Here is a 16965-nt window from a genome sequence, read left to right as displayed (position 1 = left end):
CCCTGGAGATCCTGGTGTGCAGGAACCCCAGCTCTCTGTACTCTTGTGCACAGAACCAAGCCTTCTTATTCTTTCATTTAACTTACCTAGCCAGCCACCTGGGTGTTTTGTGGGGTGCTGTAAACTGGAGAGAGGGAAGGGTTGAGATCCTGTCATCTTTGGCTGAAGAAATGTTAACTGGAGCTGTCTGGTGCTAGAGCTCTCTGGGCTTCCCCTCTGAGTGCGCAGGGTTAAAAGCAACATCCCCCTTGGAGGGATTTCCAGCTCCTGTCATTCGGAGCAGGGTTGGAGAGGGCTGGTTTCTCCCTGGTGTGAGTGCTATTACCTGGGAGGGCTGAGGATGGACAAGCAGGACAGCCCTTCGCACCTCACACGCTGGAAACACCATTGCCTGATGGACCGGAGGTACCGTGCTGCCCAGGCGCTGTGCCCCCGCGGTGCTGATAGCCAACCGTTGGGGGAATTAAAGGTGCTATTGAAAAAATAATAATAATAAATCAAACCTGCCTGCAGTGCTAGGTAGGGACTCCAGTATTCAAATGAACTCATGATAATGGAGATACTGGCTCATTAAGTGTTGCTTTGGAGTTTGTCCTTGGAAGGCTCTGGTTTCATAGTGTATGTAGTTGTGATTTGAGATGGTCCAAGTCCTGCTTTGTTTTATTTTTTTTCCTTCCACGGATTTCTCTGGGTTCAAAGCCGCTTTTAGTTGTGAGCTGCTAAAACAATTTCCAGCAAACTGTCGCTGCCCATCCTCATGTGTTTATGAAATAGAAAAACCCACTTTTATTTTTTTTTCCTACTGTTTTAAAACCAGGCTTGGGTGTGACATTTGGAATATCTGCTCTTTGCTTTCTACCGTTTCCACTGAGGAGCGTGGTGGGATGTCTGGAAGCTGTGAATTACGAAGGCAGGCTGTGCTAAAGCCCGGCTTAATTTAAAAATACAGCAGCTAGAAAAGACGCATCGCCTTGCTCCCGCTTCTTGCACGTGAAGCAATCGTATTGAGAAATGAAACGAGAATCTCGCTGCAGCATGGCATTAAATCCTCAAATTGGGTTAGTCTTGAGTGGAAAGTCAGCAACCTGCATCCCGAGGTTGAAAAATATAACGCTGCCTTTATGAGAGCAGCGAGAACGCCCGCTCTAATTGCTGGTTTACAGGAGAAAAGCAGAAACACGCTGAAAAATTGGCTCACAATAGCAGTCACTGTATCGTAATCTCCTGGTTCCTTTCTTGCCTTGCTAATAAGTAAGACTAATTTAATTTTTACAACGTTCCAAATCTGGGGCTATACGATTGAGAGACTTAATAAGATTCTCCTGCCGAGCCAAGAAAAGCTTAGTGGTTTTCAGCTTACTTTCTTCTGGATTTCAGTTTCGGGACATTTGTGCAGTGGCTGAGCCTTTTTTTAAAGCCTGTATTTCATCAGGATTACTGATGTCTCTGTTTAAATTATTATAGGTGTAGACTGGTTGTGCTGGAGCTGGGTAAAATGTTGGGGGGGGAGGTGGGGGGGAGGCAAATTTTGGCAAAATGAAAATATTTTATGAGTTGTTTTGATTTACCAAACTTTTTTTCTGGAGAGAAAAGGAAAAAAAAAACCACAAACACTCTTTTGTTTCAGCATTTTCCAAATGAAAAGCTGTGAGATTTTTCTCTTTGAAGCAACTTTTCATTTTGAATGACTTTCGGAGCTAACTTTTGTAAAGGGCTGAAGAGTCAAAGTGAAACATTTTGTTTCAGTCAACCCCAAATGAATTTTTTTTTTTAAAAAAAAAAAAAACCTTTTTTTTCAGGATTGCCAATGAACCGAAAAATCAGTTATTCACCCAGCTTTCTATACCATCTCCTGACAGAAACTTCAGAGCACCCCGGTGACTGTTTACATCGTGCAGCTGCCGCTAAGCCCTCCATTTATGCGTTGGTAAATTATTCCGCTTCTCAGGGTTGTGTGAGATAGTAAACCATTAGTAAGCGCCTGGTTTTCCTCCCTAGGGTTAACAAGGAGGCAATGTTTTACAAAATATGGTTCTAACTTTGTTCTTGTTGCGTGGCAGGTACTAACTTTGGCTGATGTACAGTGGCAGGACCTGTTTTATGCAGAAGGCGCACGTTTAACCTCTTTGGAGACTTGGCTGTGGTGGGAGAAGGCGTTAGGAGCTGTTTTAAAGCAGCGGAGTTGAGCTCGGCTTCGGGAATAGCTGAACCTCAAAAAGAGGAGTGCAATAATCACGAAAAGATCGAGTCCCCTATTACAGGGTTAACCACCATCAAAAACTACAGTTAAAATATGCTTTTCTTATAGTTATACTGGGTGAGAGATTGTCTGTAACATGAAGCTATTTATTTAAAACAGGTTGTTTTAACCCTTTTCAGCAGGGTGTGTTTTCCTTGTATAAAGAGTTAGCTGCAGATGGCAGATGCTCAAGCTGGTAGGAAAAAAAAGTTTAGATGAATTCCTGTGCTACAGAGATGCACTGTAACCAGAAATCATCGCTCCTGCTTGCCTGGTACGGATTGCCAGTCTGCTGGAGAGAAAGGAGTCGCACTAAATAGGTTTGTTCTTGCTGTTCATCTTAAATCTTAATTTAAGCTTAAATCTTGATGCCTCTCAGGTGAAGGCCTTTAACAGTTAGAGCAGCACAAGAAAACAGGCTCTCAGTGGTCCTGAGGTTGCAGTTTTCCCCTTGTGCCACTGTCCCACGGGGAATTTACCAGCCAGTCAGGCTGCATTTCAGCGCCCAGCCGTGACGCTTAAAGCCGGGTTTGCTTGGGCGCAGGTGTTAGGCAGGCTGGAGCCACCATGCACGCTCTGAACCTGGCAAGTAGGGACGGGAAGGCACCAGCTAGGCTTGGATTAACTGGAGAGGGATATTCTTTATGTTTAAATTACTTTTTTTTTTTTATCCTCGCCTTTGGAGAGCAATGAAGCTGGCTCAGCTCGAGACATGAAGTTAGTGGGAGCCGAGCGGATTTGCTACCCCTCGGGAGCAGCTCATGGACTGTGGAAAGGTCAATTTTTCTCCCATCCTTTCCAAGGACACTTCAATTCAGCAAGTCCCAATCTCTTGGAGCCCTTCTCCTTTCCTGGTTTCATTCAGTTTATCCCCTGCGCCTCCACTCCCCCCGGGGACCTGTTTTCTAGGCTCTGAGTTTGATCTCCGGGTGCCAGCTCCTGCCTGGAGGGAGTAGCTGTACGGGGAGGAAGGTCGTGGCAGGAGCACGGGGCGTGGGAGGGGAGGCAGGAAGGAGAGTTTCTAGCAAGAGGGAGCAAGCTGGGACTCGCCGCCTTTCCGAGCTCATCCCCAGGGCCACGTCGGAGAGCCGTCCCTCCTGCCCGGCACGTTTCTCTCCCTTTCTCCCCCACTCCTTCGCCGAGGATTACACAGTCCCGAGGTGTCTTTGCTTTCGGGTGTGGGACTTCAAACTGGTTGAACCGATTCGTAGCAGATGATTCACTGGATGCGTTTCGGCCCTCGCTGCGTTCCCGCAGCGTCTGTCAGCAGCTCGCAGTTTTACAGACGTGCTCGCTGTTGTTCTGTATCGCTGCCATCCCGGGGGCCCCCACCACGCACCAGGCGCTGCCCTGTCACGCAGCAGGGATGTACAAATCGTCACCGTGCTCCTTTCTGCAACTAGTTCTGGGTGTCCTGGTGATCCCTGACCCAGTAAGTCAAGGCCTTTCAATAACCTGATTTGAGTGGCAGAGGTGATTAGATGATTTTTTGTTGTTGTTTCATTAGGGTTATTCACTTAGATTGGACAAACGTAACCATCTGGAATTGGGTTTTAATAAGCAGTGAGAGTGGCGAGGCCACACGGCGTTTGGGGAGTGATCTGTGGCGCTGGAGGGATGGAGGTGGTGTTTTGAACTCTGCTTAGAGCTGCTTCTGCTCTCTGTGTTCCAGGCTGTTGCCAAGTGGTGTGTGGGAGGGTCATCTAAACCGGGGTGGCCTCGCTGCCAGCATCGCTTCTGCCAGAGCTGTCGCCTGCATCTGAGATGTCAAAAAGAGCAAACTTGCAAGCTCAGCGCTTCCCCAGCTCCCCGTCCTATCGCTTCCCTGAATCCTTTTCCTTTCCAAAGTGAGAGCAACCTGGCTCCCAGAGCAGCAAAATCCAGTTTTCCCCCAGCAGCTGTGAGTCAGTGTGCTCGTGAGGTTCGTCACCTGGAGGAACTGGTCTGAGGAACCATGACCGTGACGCTGTTGGAGCACAGCCAGCTCGTCTCTGTGCTGATGGTGTACCCTGGGCTTTGCTTTCTCCCTGTTTGACGGCATCGGAGGGCAAGAGATAGAGCAGCTGCTGCTTGTGGAGGGCACTAGGATCCACAGGTAATCCCCAAAGGCTTTTGAGATCCTGGAGTTGGGCTGCTCCTCTCCTGATCCTCCCAAATCCTCACTGGACAAAAGCTCCACAGCTGGGATCAAGTCTTGCTGATGGAGCTGGATTATCTCGGGGCTGCACTGGGCAGCCCCTGTGTGATTTTTGGGTATTGCTGCTGCTTCCATTTGTACGTGGTTCCTCCTGGGGGAATATGATCTGGGTCCAGACCCCGCTCTTGCTTTCATCCAGTGAAAGCTGAGGTCTGGCAGCTCAGCTCACCAGACGTCCCTCAAACCCTGGTGTAGCTTAAAGCTTGCAGCTGTATTCACAGAGGTCCATGCCTGTAGCCTGGAGGGAGCAAAGATGTTCTGGTGCACCCAGACCAGGTGGTCTGCCACTTTAAAAATGGAGTTACATACAGGACAGATGTTCTCCCAATTGAGAATAGGTGAAATTAGAGCATTAACTTGTCTGTCTTCTCTAGCTGGGGACAGCCATCAGTGACTGATGTGACCCTCGATCCCATTCCGGGCAGGAGAAGCAGCTTCTTCACGTCTGCTGGAGGTGAGAGGTGCGAAATCAGAGGGCTGTGCTTAAAAAGGGCTGTCTTGAAATCGATAGCCCCTCGCGTTCGTGTTCTGAGCCAGCTGCCTGGCCTCACTTGAAAATGCTGCTGTCTACTACAACAGCCAGGACTCGAAGCCTCCCTCATCCACAGCCCCCAGGTTTGTGGCCCCTAATGCTGAAGTTCTCTGGATTTTTCCCAGTGTGGTCTCCTGCTGCTGCTTCTTCTTCTTCTCCCTTAATTTATGGTTCTATCAGGCAGATCTGCTTCACCAAGCTTTCCCACCCAACAGGGCAGGCAGGGGAAGAGATGCAGACCACTCTGTGACGATGCTGAAGGATTTAAGAGGAAACCCTTGAGGGAAGTAAGGTGCCACCTTGGCTGCAACGATATTAACCCCTGGCAGGCCTGAGGCAGGAAAAAGGCAGTGGTAGGTGACAACATTAGAGCGGAGGGAAGGAGGTTTTGTCCCTTCATGCCTCTCACCCCAGTGCAGACCCCTCCACAGCAGGCAGGAGCGGGCAGCAGGAGCTGGCTGGCCACGTTCTCTGCTGAGGGATTGCGAGCAACGCAGGAAACTCCGTTTAGAGCAGCCCGAATAATCCCTTCCCCGTGCGAGCTGTAAGGCAGCATGCAGGGAAAGCAAGGCTGATGTTACTCTGCCCGAGTATTGTCTTCTAGCAAACTTCCAGAGTTTTGTGGCTTTTTTTTTTCCCCTCCCTCTCTAATAAATGCAGAGCTTGGCACAAGCACAAAATCCATGTCATCCCCGCTCGCGCCGGGAAGGGAGACGTAAAGGCAGCAGGTAATGAAGGCTGTAGGCCAAACTGCGCAAGGGAGAGAAAGCAAGGGGAGGAAGAGGGGGAGGAAGCTGAGTGAATAGGAGGAAAAGGAGAGGAAATAGTCCAGGGAGAGTAGCATGAGGTGGGTAAGGCAGGGCCAGAAGAATGGAAGGAAATCCCTGCAGGAATGGGCGATTTGGAACCTGTTCCTTCTGTGCCCTGTGATGTGCCTCCCCTGGCAGATGCTCTAGATCTGGAGATGTTTGGGGAGGAATCTGCTGGCTTTTGGGGACATGTCAGTTGGAAAATGGAGAGGGAAAGAAGACTAGAAAGAAACCTCCCTGCCCGTGACCCCAGAGCACCTGGTGTACCTGGAGCATCAGTCCCAGAGGATGAGTTTTGGAAGGCGGTAGCTGTGCCCAGCCTGTGGCCACAGCACATGAGGTCTTACAGCTCCTTCCCTCTCCCTGGCCATCTCATTATTTGGAGGAGAAGGGGAGGTGGGAGGAAAAACCCATGATCTTGCTGGCCTGCTGCCAGTTGCTAAGGCAGTTTCTTCAAAAGGGAGAGGAGCCGTGGAAGGAGGGAGCTGCGTGGAGAAGGAGGCAGATGATGTACGCAGGGACCAGGCGGAGAGGAGCCTGCAACAACCGGTGATGGAGGCAAGTGGCACCGCGGGCTCAGCAGGAGTGGAGGTGAAGGAGCCCAGAGGAAAGGGGTGAAGTGGGAAGGGGCAGTGGGGGGAAGCAGGGAGAAACAGCTCCTTTTGCGCAGCTCAGCTGTGGAGCCAGCATCCCTACGGACCCGTCTCAGCTGATCGGTGAGCTGTGGTTCAGAGCAGCCCTACAAAGCGTTGCCTGTGGCTGGAGGGTTTTTTTTCTTTCCCCAATGGCTTTTCCCTTCTGTGGTTTCTCTGGTGAGTACAAGATGCGTGTGGTCCAGGGAAGCTGCCTCTGCTGCGCAGGCAGGGCCGGGAGCAGGGCTGGAGCAGGGCTCGCTCCTGTTGCCAGGACTGGGAGGAACATGCATCCCTCCAGGCCTGGGTTGGACGTGCAGGTTAGAGGCAGGGAGCATTATCCCTCCTGGGTGAGGGCACCGGGAGTGCGGTGGGACAAGGGTGCCTTTTGCTGTCCCCTCCTTGCCTCGGTGCTGCGTTTGAGTGTGTTTCTGCCCACATGGTGTATGCTCGAGCAAGGTTCATGAAAGCTGGTGACTGCCTGGCCGCAACACCCCCACCTTCCAATTATTTGGGCTCAGAGAGGAGCTTAGTGGCTGTTGTGGAGCTGCGGCACTGGCTTGTGGTGATACTGAGCAGCAGCAGAGCTGAATGCAGACCTGGGCCATCGCTGCGGATGAGGAGCCACTGCTCAGAGCTGCGGTGGCTCCTCTGCCTGGAAACCCCAGTCCTGGGGCATGTTGGCAGATGCACCTCGGAGAGGGAGGGACTGTCCTTCAGTCCTGAGGGCACCCCAGATTCCTGTCACCTCAAGAACAAAGTAAGTGCCTTAGTCCTCTGGTGTGAGATACCTCAGACCTGAGCCTCTTCCACCGCAGGTCAGAGCCTGTGCTGAACCCCAAACCTGCTTTCTGCTGCACCCCGCGTAGGTGAGCTCAGAGCAGGGGCTGGTTATGGAGAAACACCTGGCAGCTGCTGGGGAGCCCTCTGGTCGGGGGCAGACACGAGAGGGAGATGCAGCTCAGCAGCTCCCCACACAAGTACCCCATTTTAAAAGCCCAGAGCAATGGTTATGGCCTGGAGACATCTCTTACTAACAAGTCGCAGGTGAGAAAGCAAGCTCCTAAAAGGTAGGTGGCAACAAAACTGGTGGCAACAGCATCATCTCCATGTGTCCCGCATCAGGACGGTGCACTGACAACTGGCAACGTCCGTACGGCAGCCGGCAGTCTGTCGGTGCAGGGCGAGCACTGCTGTAGCCTGGAAGGGAGCGGAGCCACTGGGGAAAGCGTTCGCACTGTAGCCTTGGGTGCGTTTCACCCCTTTGAGCGAGGCTGAGCAGCCAGAAATTCAATCCCTGAGCTGGCTTTAATTCTTCCCCTTCTCCTTTCTTTGCGTTTGCCGTGTCCCCGCAGCCATTTGTCCCCGAGCGGCAGCTGGTGCGCAGGGCCCTGCGCCGCTGCTGGCCACCGCGCCGGTAACGTGAGCCAGTTCGCCACAGCTGAGATGCTATGTGCGGCCTGTCGGGACAGGGAGAACTTGCCGCTTTTCCATCTGGTTTTTGGTTCGCTGTAAAGCCAAAAATGGAGCCGTCGTGTTTCTGCGGGTGTAGGAGGCCGGGTGGGGAGGGGGGACGGGAGGGGGGTGACTCATGTGCTGTGCACCGTAGCCGGGGCCAGCCCAGGCGACATCCCGGGCTACGCTCGCTGCTTCCTTGCCCCAAAAGGCTTGACCCTCCTGGCTGGCCCTGAGAGCAAACACTGGTCACCTGAGGGCGGTGGAGGGGGGAAAGGGCACTGATAAAGGCAGCAGTGGATTAAGGTATCAGATGTTTCCTGCCGGGATTTAATGCCCTAAAGGACACTGCAGCGTATGTATTAAAACCGGACAGATTCTGCTCTCGGCTGGCCTGGCTGTGCCCTGGTAAGCTGCACACACCGCCCGGCCCAGCTCAGAGCTGAGCGTCCCTTGGCACTTGTAGTCTGAGAACAGCCTCGGAAGGACACGGGCACCGAGGGCAACTCTCTGCGTCAGGGACAAAAGCCTCACGCCAGGAACGGGCCTCGCACAAGGCGACATTTCTCTTCTTGGGGTGACACCGCGCTGCCCCTTGTCCCCTGCCACCTCCCGCAGGCACAACCCTCTCCCACAGCTGACCTGTGGGCTGTCTCCTCCTTACCGTCCTCTTTTGTGGAGAGAAAGAACGAAGCCAGAATTTATTTTTAATTGTTTATTGTATAATATAAAACTACAAAAGTAAGACTGCTCATTTCCATGTACATTTGTCCAATTGGTTTTTTTTCGATTACAGCCCATACCTACATGTGAATACAGCAATCTGGTTTCAGATGTATATGTCTGTAATATTGCATAGAAAAGGCACAGCTCTAAGGTCTGTGGGAGGGGAAGGGGAAATACAGCCTTTTTTCTTTTTTTTTTCTTTTTTTTTTTTTTCTGACAATAACAAGCCCTGTTCAAACAACCATGCACTGAACATGTCACACTATTTACACCTTGTCCAGAATCTCGGCCTTTACAGGCACTAGTATGGATTACGTTTGGAACTAGACAGAAGTCGAGGTTGGGATTTTTTTATCTGCAATTTGTGTTTTTTTTAAAGGGGTTCCAGAATTCGCATTAGGCTTATTTTTTCAGAAAAAGTGCTTAAAAAAAGAACTAATTTCTTTTAAAATGTTCAGTCTCATTAATTAATAGAAGCACTGAAAGCAACTTGCACAGAAGCAGGATACTGAAACCTGATGGGGGGGGCGGAACCCCAAAGAAACCCTGTAACGAGAACAAAAAGTTCACAATATGCCCGAGTGGATTAAAACCGTTTGTCAGACAGGACCCATTACAATTTACCCAATTTAATGGTGATAAAAGTGTAAACTTTGGATTCAAACCACTGGTTTTAAACAAACAATCCAGTCTATTACCACACAGCATTGAGATAAAAAAACAAATTACCTTTCACAAGGTCCCAATTTATTCTTACAGCGATTGCTTCAGACGGTGGTTACCGTCTCGCTGTTCTGGCTGCGAGGAAGGTGCCAGATCGATGCGTTTATATATGACGCTGCTCGACGACTTTCTCTCCAAGAGGGAAGTTCCCCTTCCTTTGCATATAGGGCTGTGCGGTCCCCTCGGGCTCTGGAGGGGACCTGTGGTGGCCAAGGCCCGGCTGGGCGGACGCACAGGTAGGTTGAACTCGAGCAAGCAAAGGCTCAGCCGCACGTGCGAAGCGTGGTCCTGACTTCTCGCCTGGCCTTACCTTCTGGCAGTTGAGGTGGTGTCAGCTCTTGTCGCAGCTTCTGGGGCTGGAGGGTAACATCCCGTGACCTTCTTCAGCTCTCCAGCCCCAGGGATTTCAGCTGAGCTTCCCATGTGTGTTCAAGGAAAAAAAAAAAATAAAAAAATAAAAAAATCACCTTTTTCCACCATTTCCCAGGTCAGCGCGATGGAGGTCATGGCGTTTGCTCCTGGCTCCTGTCGCAGATTCCAGCAGAGTGCCAGGGGAGGCCAGGCTGAAGAAGCTGAGGGGGCAGGAGCCTGACTAGGACTAATTTTGAACATAAAACTGTCCCTCATCCATACTTTTTTTTTTTTTTGCATATGTCAAACAACCAGACCCATATTAGAAAAAGAGGGGGCGGAGGGGCGGAAGGAAGTCATGTGAACCGTGCATATCCTGACTGGAACTCAATTCCTTTTTCTCTGAATCTGGCTCCCTTACCCTTTTTCATACAGATTTACATTCCTACAAGAGAATACATTCCTACCATACATTCTGTACATGTTACAATCCAGATGTTGTTAGCTTCACAATAAAATAAATATATTTACAGAAGGAAAAAAAATGAATAAATAATTTATGAAAAACAAAAAAAATCACTTCAAATCCAAATCTCTCTTATTCTGCTCCCATCTTGTCACTTCATTGCACATTAATGTCAATCTCCATCCCTGGTGTAGGTCTCAGAGACATTCCACCTGTGGCTGCTGTTTGTTAGGACCATGGCAAAGGCCACGCTAGAGACAGTAAGTGACCGTGCAGGGAGAAAGCCGCAGCTTGAGCCCTTCTCTCCATCGCCTGCCGCGCTTACAGAGCAGCACCAGCCTTGCTAACCCAGTCCCCTAAGTCAGGTATGTTCATGTCCTATGGGATTCCCGTCAGGACTCTGCCATAGGATACACAGCTTCAGCACCAAGGATACACAGACATCAGCCTCTGAGTGGTAAAGGGGATTTAAGAGCTCCTCGCCTGTTCTGCGGATACGAAAACTTCAACTACCCGCACTTAGAACAGCGCAGCTCTCCAAAAAGGGCATGGATGGGAACTTTTGCCTCGCGTGTGATATGTGGTTAAATGCATAAGTCATCCCAAAAAACAAAAGTGGGGGGAGGGCAGTTCCAGCAATACTGTAAATCAGTGTTCAACCACGGTAAGGCAGGTGCTTACCAAGCTACGCATGAACTGCTGATGTTACCATGTGCCTACAGGTCTGTGCAGACTGACAGACACCCCCCTCTGGCATGGCTAATGTTTTCCCAGTTACTCCAGTTACAAGAGGTGCAGAATCCAACAGGGCTGTTTTGTTTTCCTACAAGGGCCAAGGAGGGTGGCTGAGCATAGTCCGGTCACTGCCAGGTGTCGGACGGAGCTGTCCCCGCTCCTTCCCCACCCCCTCACTTCCGATGGTCCCTAAAGCTATGCTTGGTCAATGGTTTTCTGTTTGAAGCAATAACTTACTTTTTTTTTATTATTATTATTATTATTATGTGTAAGGAAACGACTGCAAATCCATCAGCACCCTGCTGCTTGGAAAAAAGAAGAAAACAACCCACCCCCCCCACCCACCCATTTCCCCCCCCCAGCCCCACATCTCACCCTGGCAGATGAATTAAGAGCCAAAAAGTACATTTTTTTTTTTTTTAATTGTACATGATGCATTTCATTTCTATTAGGAGTTCCTTCATTGCAAAATGTATTTGCTTTTATACTGTGCCTGTGTGCACCTCTACGTTACATCTATCTATCTATCTACTAATAAATATATATGGCCTGGTTTAAAGTGCCAATTTATAAAAATGCCGCCTCCTTCAAAGGCAGACAAGACCCAATTTCATCCATGACAAGAAGGGAGCAGAACTTGACTGAATATTGCCAAATGACGTAAAAACATAATTTAAATTTTCTTAAATAAATATAAAAGTTATTCCTAAAGAAGCCATAGGCATGTCAACAATATAGGTTGTAACCGGCGCTCAACAGCTAAAGTACCATTGAAAAAAAACCTAAAATGCCATAGCAACTTCAGCAATAGGCATGATACATTGCAAACAGATCTTGTTTGTTTGTTTTAAATTAAATGTACACCACAATGAACTTGTTTAAAAAAATGCTATCGGTGCAGTAATGAGAAGACTTCTCAGGTGTTATGGGGAGCGGGACCCATGCATAGAAAGCTGTGTCTGCATCTTCGTTGTAAAACGGGTCTATAAAGTGTAAAGCAGGTAACGCAGTTGATACAAGAAACCAACCCAATACGAGATGCCAAGTGATGTAACGCGACTGGCTCCAGTTTCGACAGCAATGGATATTAAAGCAAGTCCATCCAGTGCAGGTAAGAGATGAGCTTCACTGCAGTAATACTGAAGTTGCCTTTTTTTTCAGCACTTAGCACAGTGAGGTGGGGAGAGGGAAGGAGAAAATGCTCCAAGAAAGGGCGAGTGGACGCTGCCACCGGCAGTCTTCTGCCCGCTCCGCACAGCCGCCCGTCGGTCAGGAAGATCGCCGCGAGAGGTTGGCTCTTGGTGGGCAATGGGCACGTTTCCCCTCAAAACCATTCCCAGGAGCTTCGGGTGAGGAAGTGCTGATCTGTTGCCGTGTTAAGGCGCTCCACGTCACGAGGGATGGATGCCCCGGCAAGGGGACACGGGCGGGCTTGGGGGCTGCAGCCACGGCGGTGCTCGGGCCCTCTTCAGGTGAAGTTCCACAACTGTTTCCTGCCAACTGCTTCACATACGTGTTGGAAAAGGACATGGCTCTAAGTTTCAGGAATCACAGTAGTGCGCAGTGGGTACAGCAGGGAGCAAACACTTGTGAAACTCCTACAGAAGCAGCTCCCAGCCCTTTCTTAAAGCACTTTTTTTTTTTTGTTTGTTTGTTTGCATTCAGGGAAACCGACTGCAGGCTTCTTTGATCCAATTTTCTCTTTGCACCATACACATATAAAACATTACAACTCTGTATAAAAGTACAAGTGGTTCTTGTACATCTGAATTATGCAGGAACTATGTGAGCAAATCCTATCAAAATAGCTATTTTTTTTTGTTTGTATAAACAGCATTTGTTTTTTAGAAAAAACAATATCATAAACTGCAGAATCTGTACAAAAATATAAAATAAATTTGGGCAGCAGTTTCTAAACAGCCATGTAAATGCAACACTTAAAGAGGAGTAGGTTAATGCCTCCAAAAGGCTGAATTGCTAAGTCAACCTATACAGGGCTAAAATGGTATTGAGATTATCTAAATAATAAAATTTTTTACCTCTTGCAATAAAACTTATAGAAAAAATAGACAAATATGCACATGCAATTTACAGCTTTTCCCCAACATAATCCTTGTGCTTAGCTTTTACAATTTTTTTTTTCTTTTTTTGTTTTTCTTTTTTTTGTAATAACATAACATTGTCTACAATACATATTCTTTCCTATACCAGGATATTCGGTCTTCCTTGAGGAACCACTTTAAAAAAAATACATTAGAAGTGGTCATACATGGATGAAGGCACTCCAACTCTGCTTGAAGCAAAAACTAGTGTGATCCTTTTCTTTTCCAAAAAGGCAAGCAAGGACGCATGCACAGTGCTGTGAACTGGGGGGTGGGAGGGACTATGGAAATACTACCAAGTGTATATACTGGTACTTAAAATTAATTTTTTTTTTTAAAAAAAAAAAAAAAAAAGTTGCTCTATTTCTATATTTTAAGACCCAACGAGCACCTCCATGATGTGATCCAGTTCTGTGAGGTCCATTTTGAAAGGCTGATTTGGAGTTACCGGTTGACTGCTATAGGGAGCGAGAGTTTTTAGGAGCTCATCTGCTGAGACGGGAGCCATTTTTGAGGCAGCCCCCGTGGCAGACGTGCAGGGGTCAAAATCATACATGGACGTATCAATGTCAGCGAACAGAATATCATCCAGGGTCAAGTCTGTGAGGAAACCTGTGGAAGTCGTGATCTCAAAGTTGCTAGGTAGCGAGTCCATGAGTTTTGATTCGGCCGTTCTGCTCTCCGGGAGGCTCTCGGGCTTTTGAATGCTGGACTCGCTGGGGTGATCTTTAGAGTCATCGGCTGCTGTTTCGGCTGCTACTGCCTCTGCGGAGGTAGGTGCTGGACAAAGCTCCTCGATTTCGTCCAAGGCTGAGGAGAAGCTGTCCTTTACTGGTTGGAGAGCAGGAGGTGGTGGTTTTGTTGGACCATCGTGCTGGACAGTCGGGGAAGTGCAAAAAGTGTCGTCCTCAAGCAAAGAGGCTGGGGTGAGGCAAGACTCCAGGGGCGTAGTGCTTACGAAGTCAGTGGGGAGAAGGGGCTGGGAGGCGAGATGGCTGAACGCCGGCTGGGCCTCACGGAAGTTGTCGCTGAGAGGGTCAGCGGGCTGCGAAGCTGTCACGAACACGGGCCTCAAGCTGCCTTCTTGTTTGAGTTCTTCCTGGATTCGCCTCAACATGTTGTTAATTAAAACTGTCTTTTGCAAGCTTGGCTCTGTTAATGGCCTGTGGTTATAAAGTTTCATAAGGGAAATGTTGAAGATAGTCTGACGCTGTAAGGTGTAAGACACCTTAGAGGGACCATCAGTAGGAGACACCACTTTGCCTTCCAACCCATCTTCATGCTCGTCAAACTTCCGCTTTCCTCCTTTCCCCAACATATATCTGAAAAGAAAGAGAAGAGACCGATGAAGCCAGCAAAGCCTGAAGCCCATTCTTCCCGCCTGAATCACGACCCCCAGTCCCCCTACTCCCTTGCACGTGCGGTGGGGACAGATTGGCTGCTCTGTCACCTCCTCACTTACCCCTAAGTCACGAGTGGAAATCTGTCCACATAAATGCTCACTCTTGGCCCGCAGTAGGGTGATGAGGAAGCAGAAGCCGCCTTAACGCAGTGCTCTGGTCCACGGTGTTTAAGCAAGGCTATGCTGGTAAATTCCAAGCAGGAATTCAAACAGCATCTATAAAACTCAAGCCCTTGCGCGCTTGGCAGCAAATTTCCCTCTTGCAGACGTTAAGCACGTGGTCCCCAAATATCTGCATGGAGGTGCACAAGCTACAGCTACTATATTGAACATCCCTTTAAATTTCCTGACCACTGCAGTACCATGCCTGGGAATACAACCATAATACACCGAGGGGCTTACAATGAATTTCCCTTTTTATTCAAAAGGGTGTTCACAGGGGGAAGGGGAGTGAGGCTCAAGCAATTGTGTACTGGGAGAAACCTTCCCGGTGAACTCAGGAGAGTCAACGCTTTGGCGCACACCAGGATCTACGCATATCTGACCACGTGGGTTTATTTAAGTGATCGCATAAGGGCTGAACTATTAGAGCAGGAAATGCAGTTTTTACACTCAGAATTAGATAAATTACAGATGAAGAAGATCTGTCAGGTCCTTTAGTCTAATCCCTAAGACCATCCTCTGCACTACACTCTGCTGCTGCAGCCAGGGCCTTCACTCCTGACCGTGCCTGGGTCACAGTTTGAGGATGGGGGCATCTGCCTCAGGAAGCTCCCAAGGAGTTTGGTGTCTCCTGAAGCGTTGAGCACCCCCTCCAGGAACCGGGGCCCAGGAGCACCCCTAGTCCCACAGTCTGAATCCCACCTCGCACTGGAGGGGGGATTCGCTGCGTCCCCACCTGCGCATGAAGCAATGGCAGCTCTGACAGAGGGCTGGGGTAGGCTGCGCTCTCACCCCCTGCTCCTCTGGGTACGGGAAGCATTTTCACATGGCGGTGTTTGAAATCCTTTCCTCAGCTTCTGCCTGGCTAAGGTGACGCCAGCAGCCTTTGCTTCCTCCGGTACAACTTTCCGGAGCTTGCTAGCCACAGCCAGAATAGCTTTTGCACCAGAGCAAGGCTGCATCGCTCCAGATGCACCATTTGTCTTCACTTCTCCCCCATCGAAGCGTGTCCCTCACGCTCAGGACTACATCCATGTCAGGTTTCATTTGAGAACAAAAGAATGCCGTACGGCTTTCTAAGGAACAAAAAATCTGCGTAAATGCATGCGATTTTCTCCTGGTCTGATGGCAGATTTTGAAGAAGGATACAAAGGGAATTTTACCAAACTTGCCCCACATCATAAATCATTTCTGAGCTCAGAGTAAGTAGGGCAGTTCAATCCCTGGTGCTGTCTCTTCCAGGATGTTTCAGAGCACCTGGAAATGCTCCTCTACACAGCACAGTCTCAGCCTCATTTTGCCACTGTTATTTTTGTGACATGAAGATCCCCCCAAACACAGAGGAACGAAGGCATTGCTGTGCTGCGGCAGAGGCACAACCTAATGACATGCATCTGAACGGGGAGGGCGTTAGGGTCAGAAACCCTCTGCCCCACACCACCACCCATCTTTGGTGAGTAGCCAGGGTTTGGTTTGTTGAAATATCTGCGATCACTCGGGTGAAACGGCATGGTCCCCGCAACAGGCACTTCTTTCAGCGCTTGTGAGATGGCAGGTCCCCGCTGACTCTCTCCCCCACTACCTGCATGGACCCAGTTTACCAGACAAGCTGGTTTACCCCATCTAAATCACAACTAGAAGGAGCAGAAGCCGTTACTACACTTCACTCGCCTGTCCCATGGGCTGCATCAAATCAGCCGAGGAAGAGTCCTGCGGAGGCAGGGGTAGGATCGCAGGCGTCGCAGAGCAGCACCCCACACTCAGCCTGCTCCCACATCTCCGGGCTAACGTTTGGCTTTCCTCGCTCGTTGTCCCGGGTAGAGTGGTGAGGTGCTGGAGTGCTAACCCACTGCCCTTTTCTTTTAACAGGATCACAGAGAGCCCCCTGTTCACCCCAGCATCTCTCCCTCCATTTAACAAAACGCTAATAAAATGACATGAAGATTTCTGCCCCATTTTTTTAAAAAAAAAAAAAAATGGAAGATGCTTTCCAGCCCCAGCTACCCAGAGAGAAGTCGCAAAAGGCATATAAATAGATTTTTAACCCCAAACCTGACTCCTCTCACACAAGCTTTATTATGCAGCTATCGCCTAGCTATCGTCTAGGAGACAAAATTCGCCTGCCTTATTTGAGTACAATTCCCAGTTTCCCCAACGGGATCCACGCCCGTGAAATGACTGCACCAAGGCAGGTCTAACATGAATTTGATTGTCACGCACCGGTCCTGCAGTAGCTAAAGACTTGCAAACATCCCCAACAATGGCTGATGAATGTTTAAAAGCAAAGAGCCCTTGCAAAGGGGGAGAGGGGGCAAAAGAAGTCAGGGCTTCAATGCAAAAAAATAGAGCTTCAGAAAGCATTTGCTGGATGTTAAATCCCAAATCAGATTGGGTAAAGCGAGCCTCTTCTGGTTAAAAATAAGTTCCAAATCCA

General features: G+C 49.2%; 1 protein-coding gene across 4 annotated transcripts in view; it reads right to left on the bottom strand.

Moving 5' to 3' along the window:
* Window positions 1-11245: 11245 nt before the first annotated feature.
* SERTAD2 (SERTA domain containing 2) overlaps window positions 11246-16965 on the bottom strand; it is an 83857-nt gene continuing 78137 nt past the window's right edge. For all 4 annotated transcript variants that reach the window (XM_068408486.1, XM_068408495.1, XM_068408505.1 and 1 more), the window contains one exon: window positions 11246-14289. In XM_068408486.1, the coding sequence (XP_068264587.1) occupies window positions 13341-14289 (949 nt within the window). In that variant the 3' untranslated portion in view covers window positions 11246-13340. The remainder of the gene's footprint in view (window positions 14290-16965) is intronic.

The sequence above is a fragment of the Nyctibius grandis genome, chromosome 1, assembly GCF_013368605.1.
Source record: "Nyctibius grandis isolate bNycGra1 chromosome 1, bNycGra1.pri, whole genome shotgun sequence".
Lineage (NCBI taxonomy): Eukaryota > Metazoa > Chordata > Aves > Nyctibiiformes > Nyctibiidae > Nyctibius > Nyctibius grandis.
Note: the sequence above shows the minus strand (reverse complement) of the source record. Positions and strands in the feature narration are given on the sequence as shown.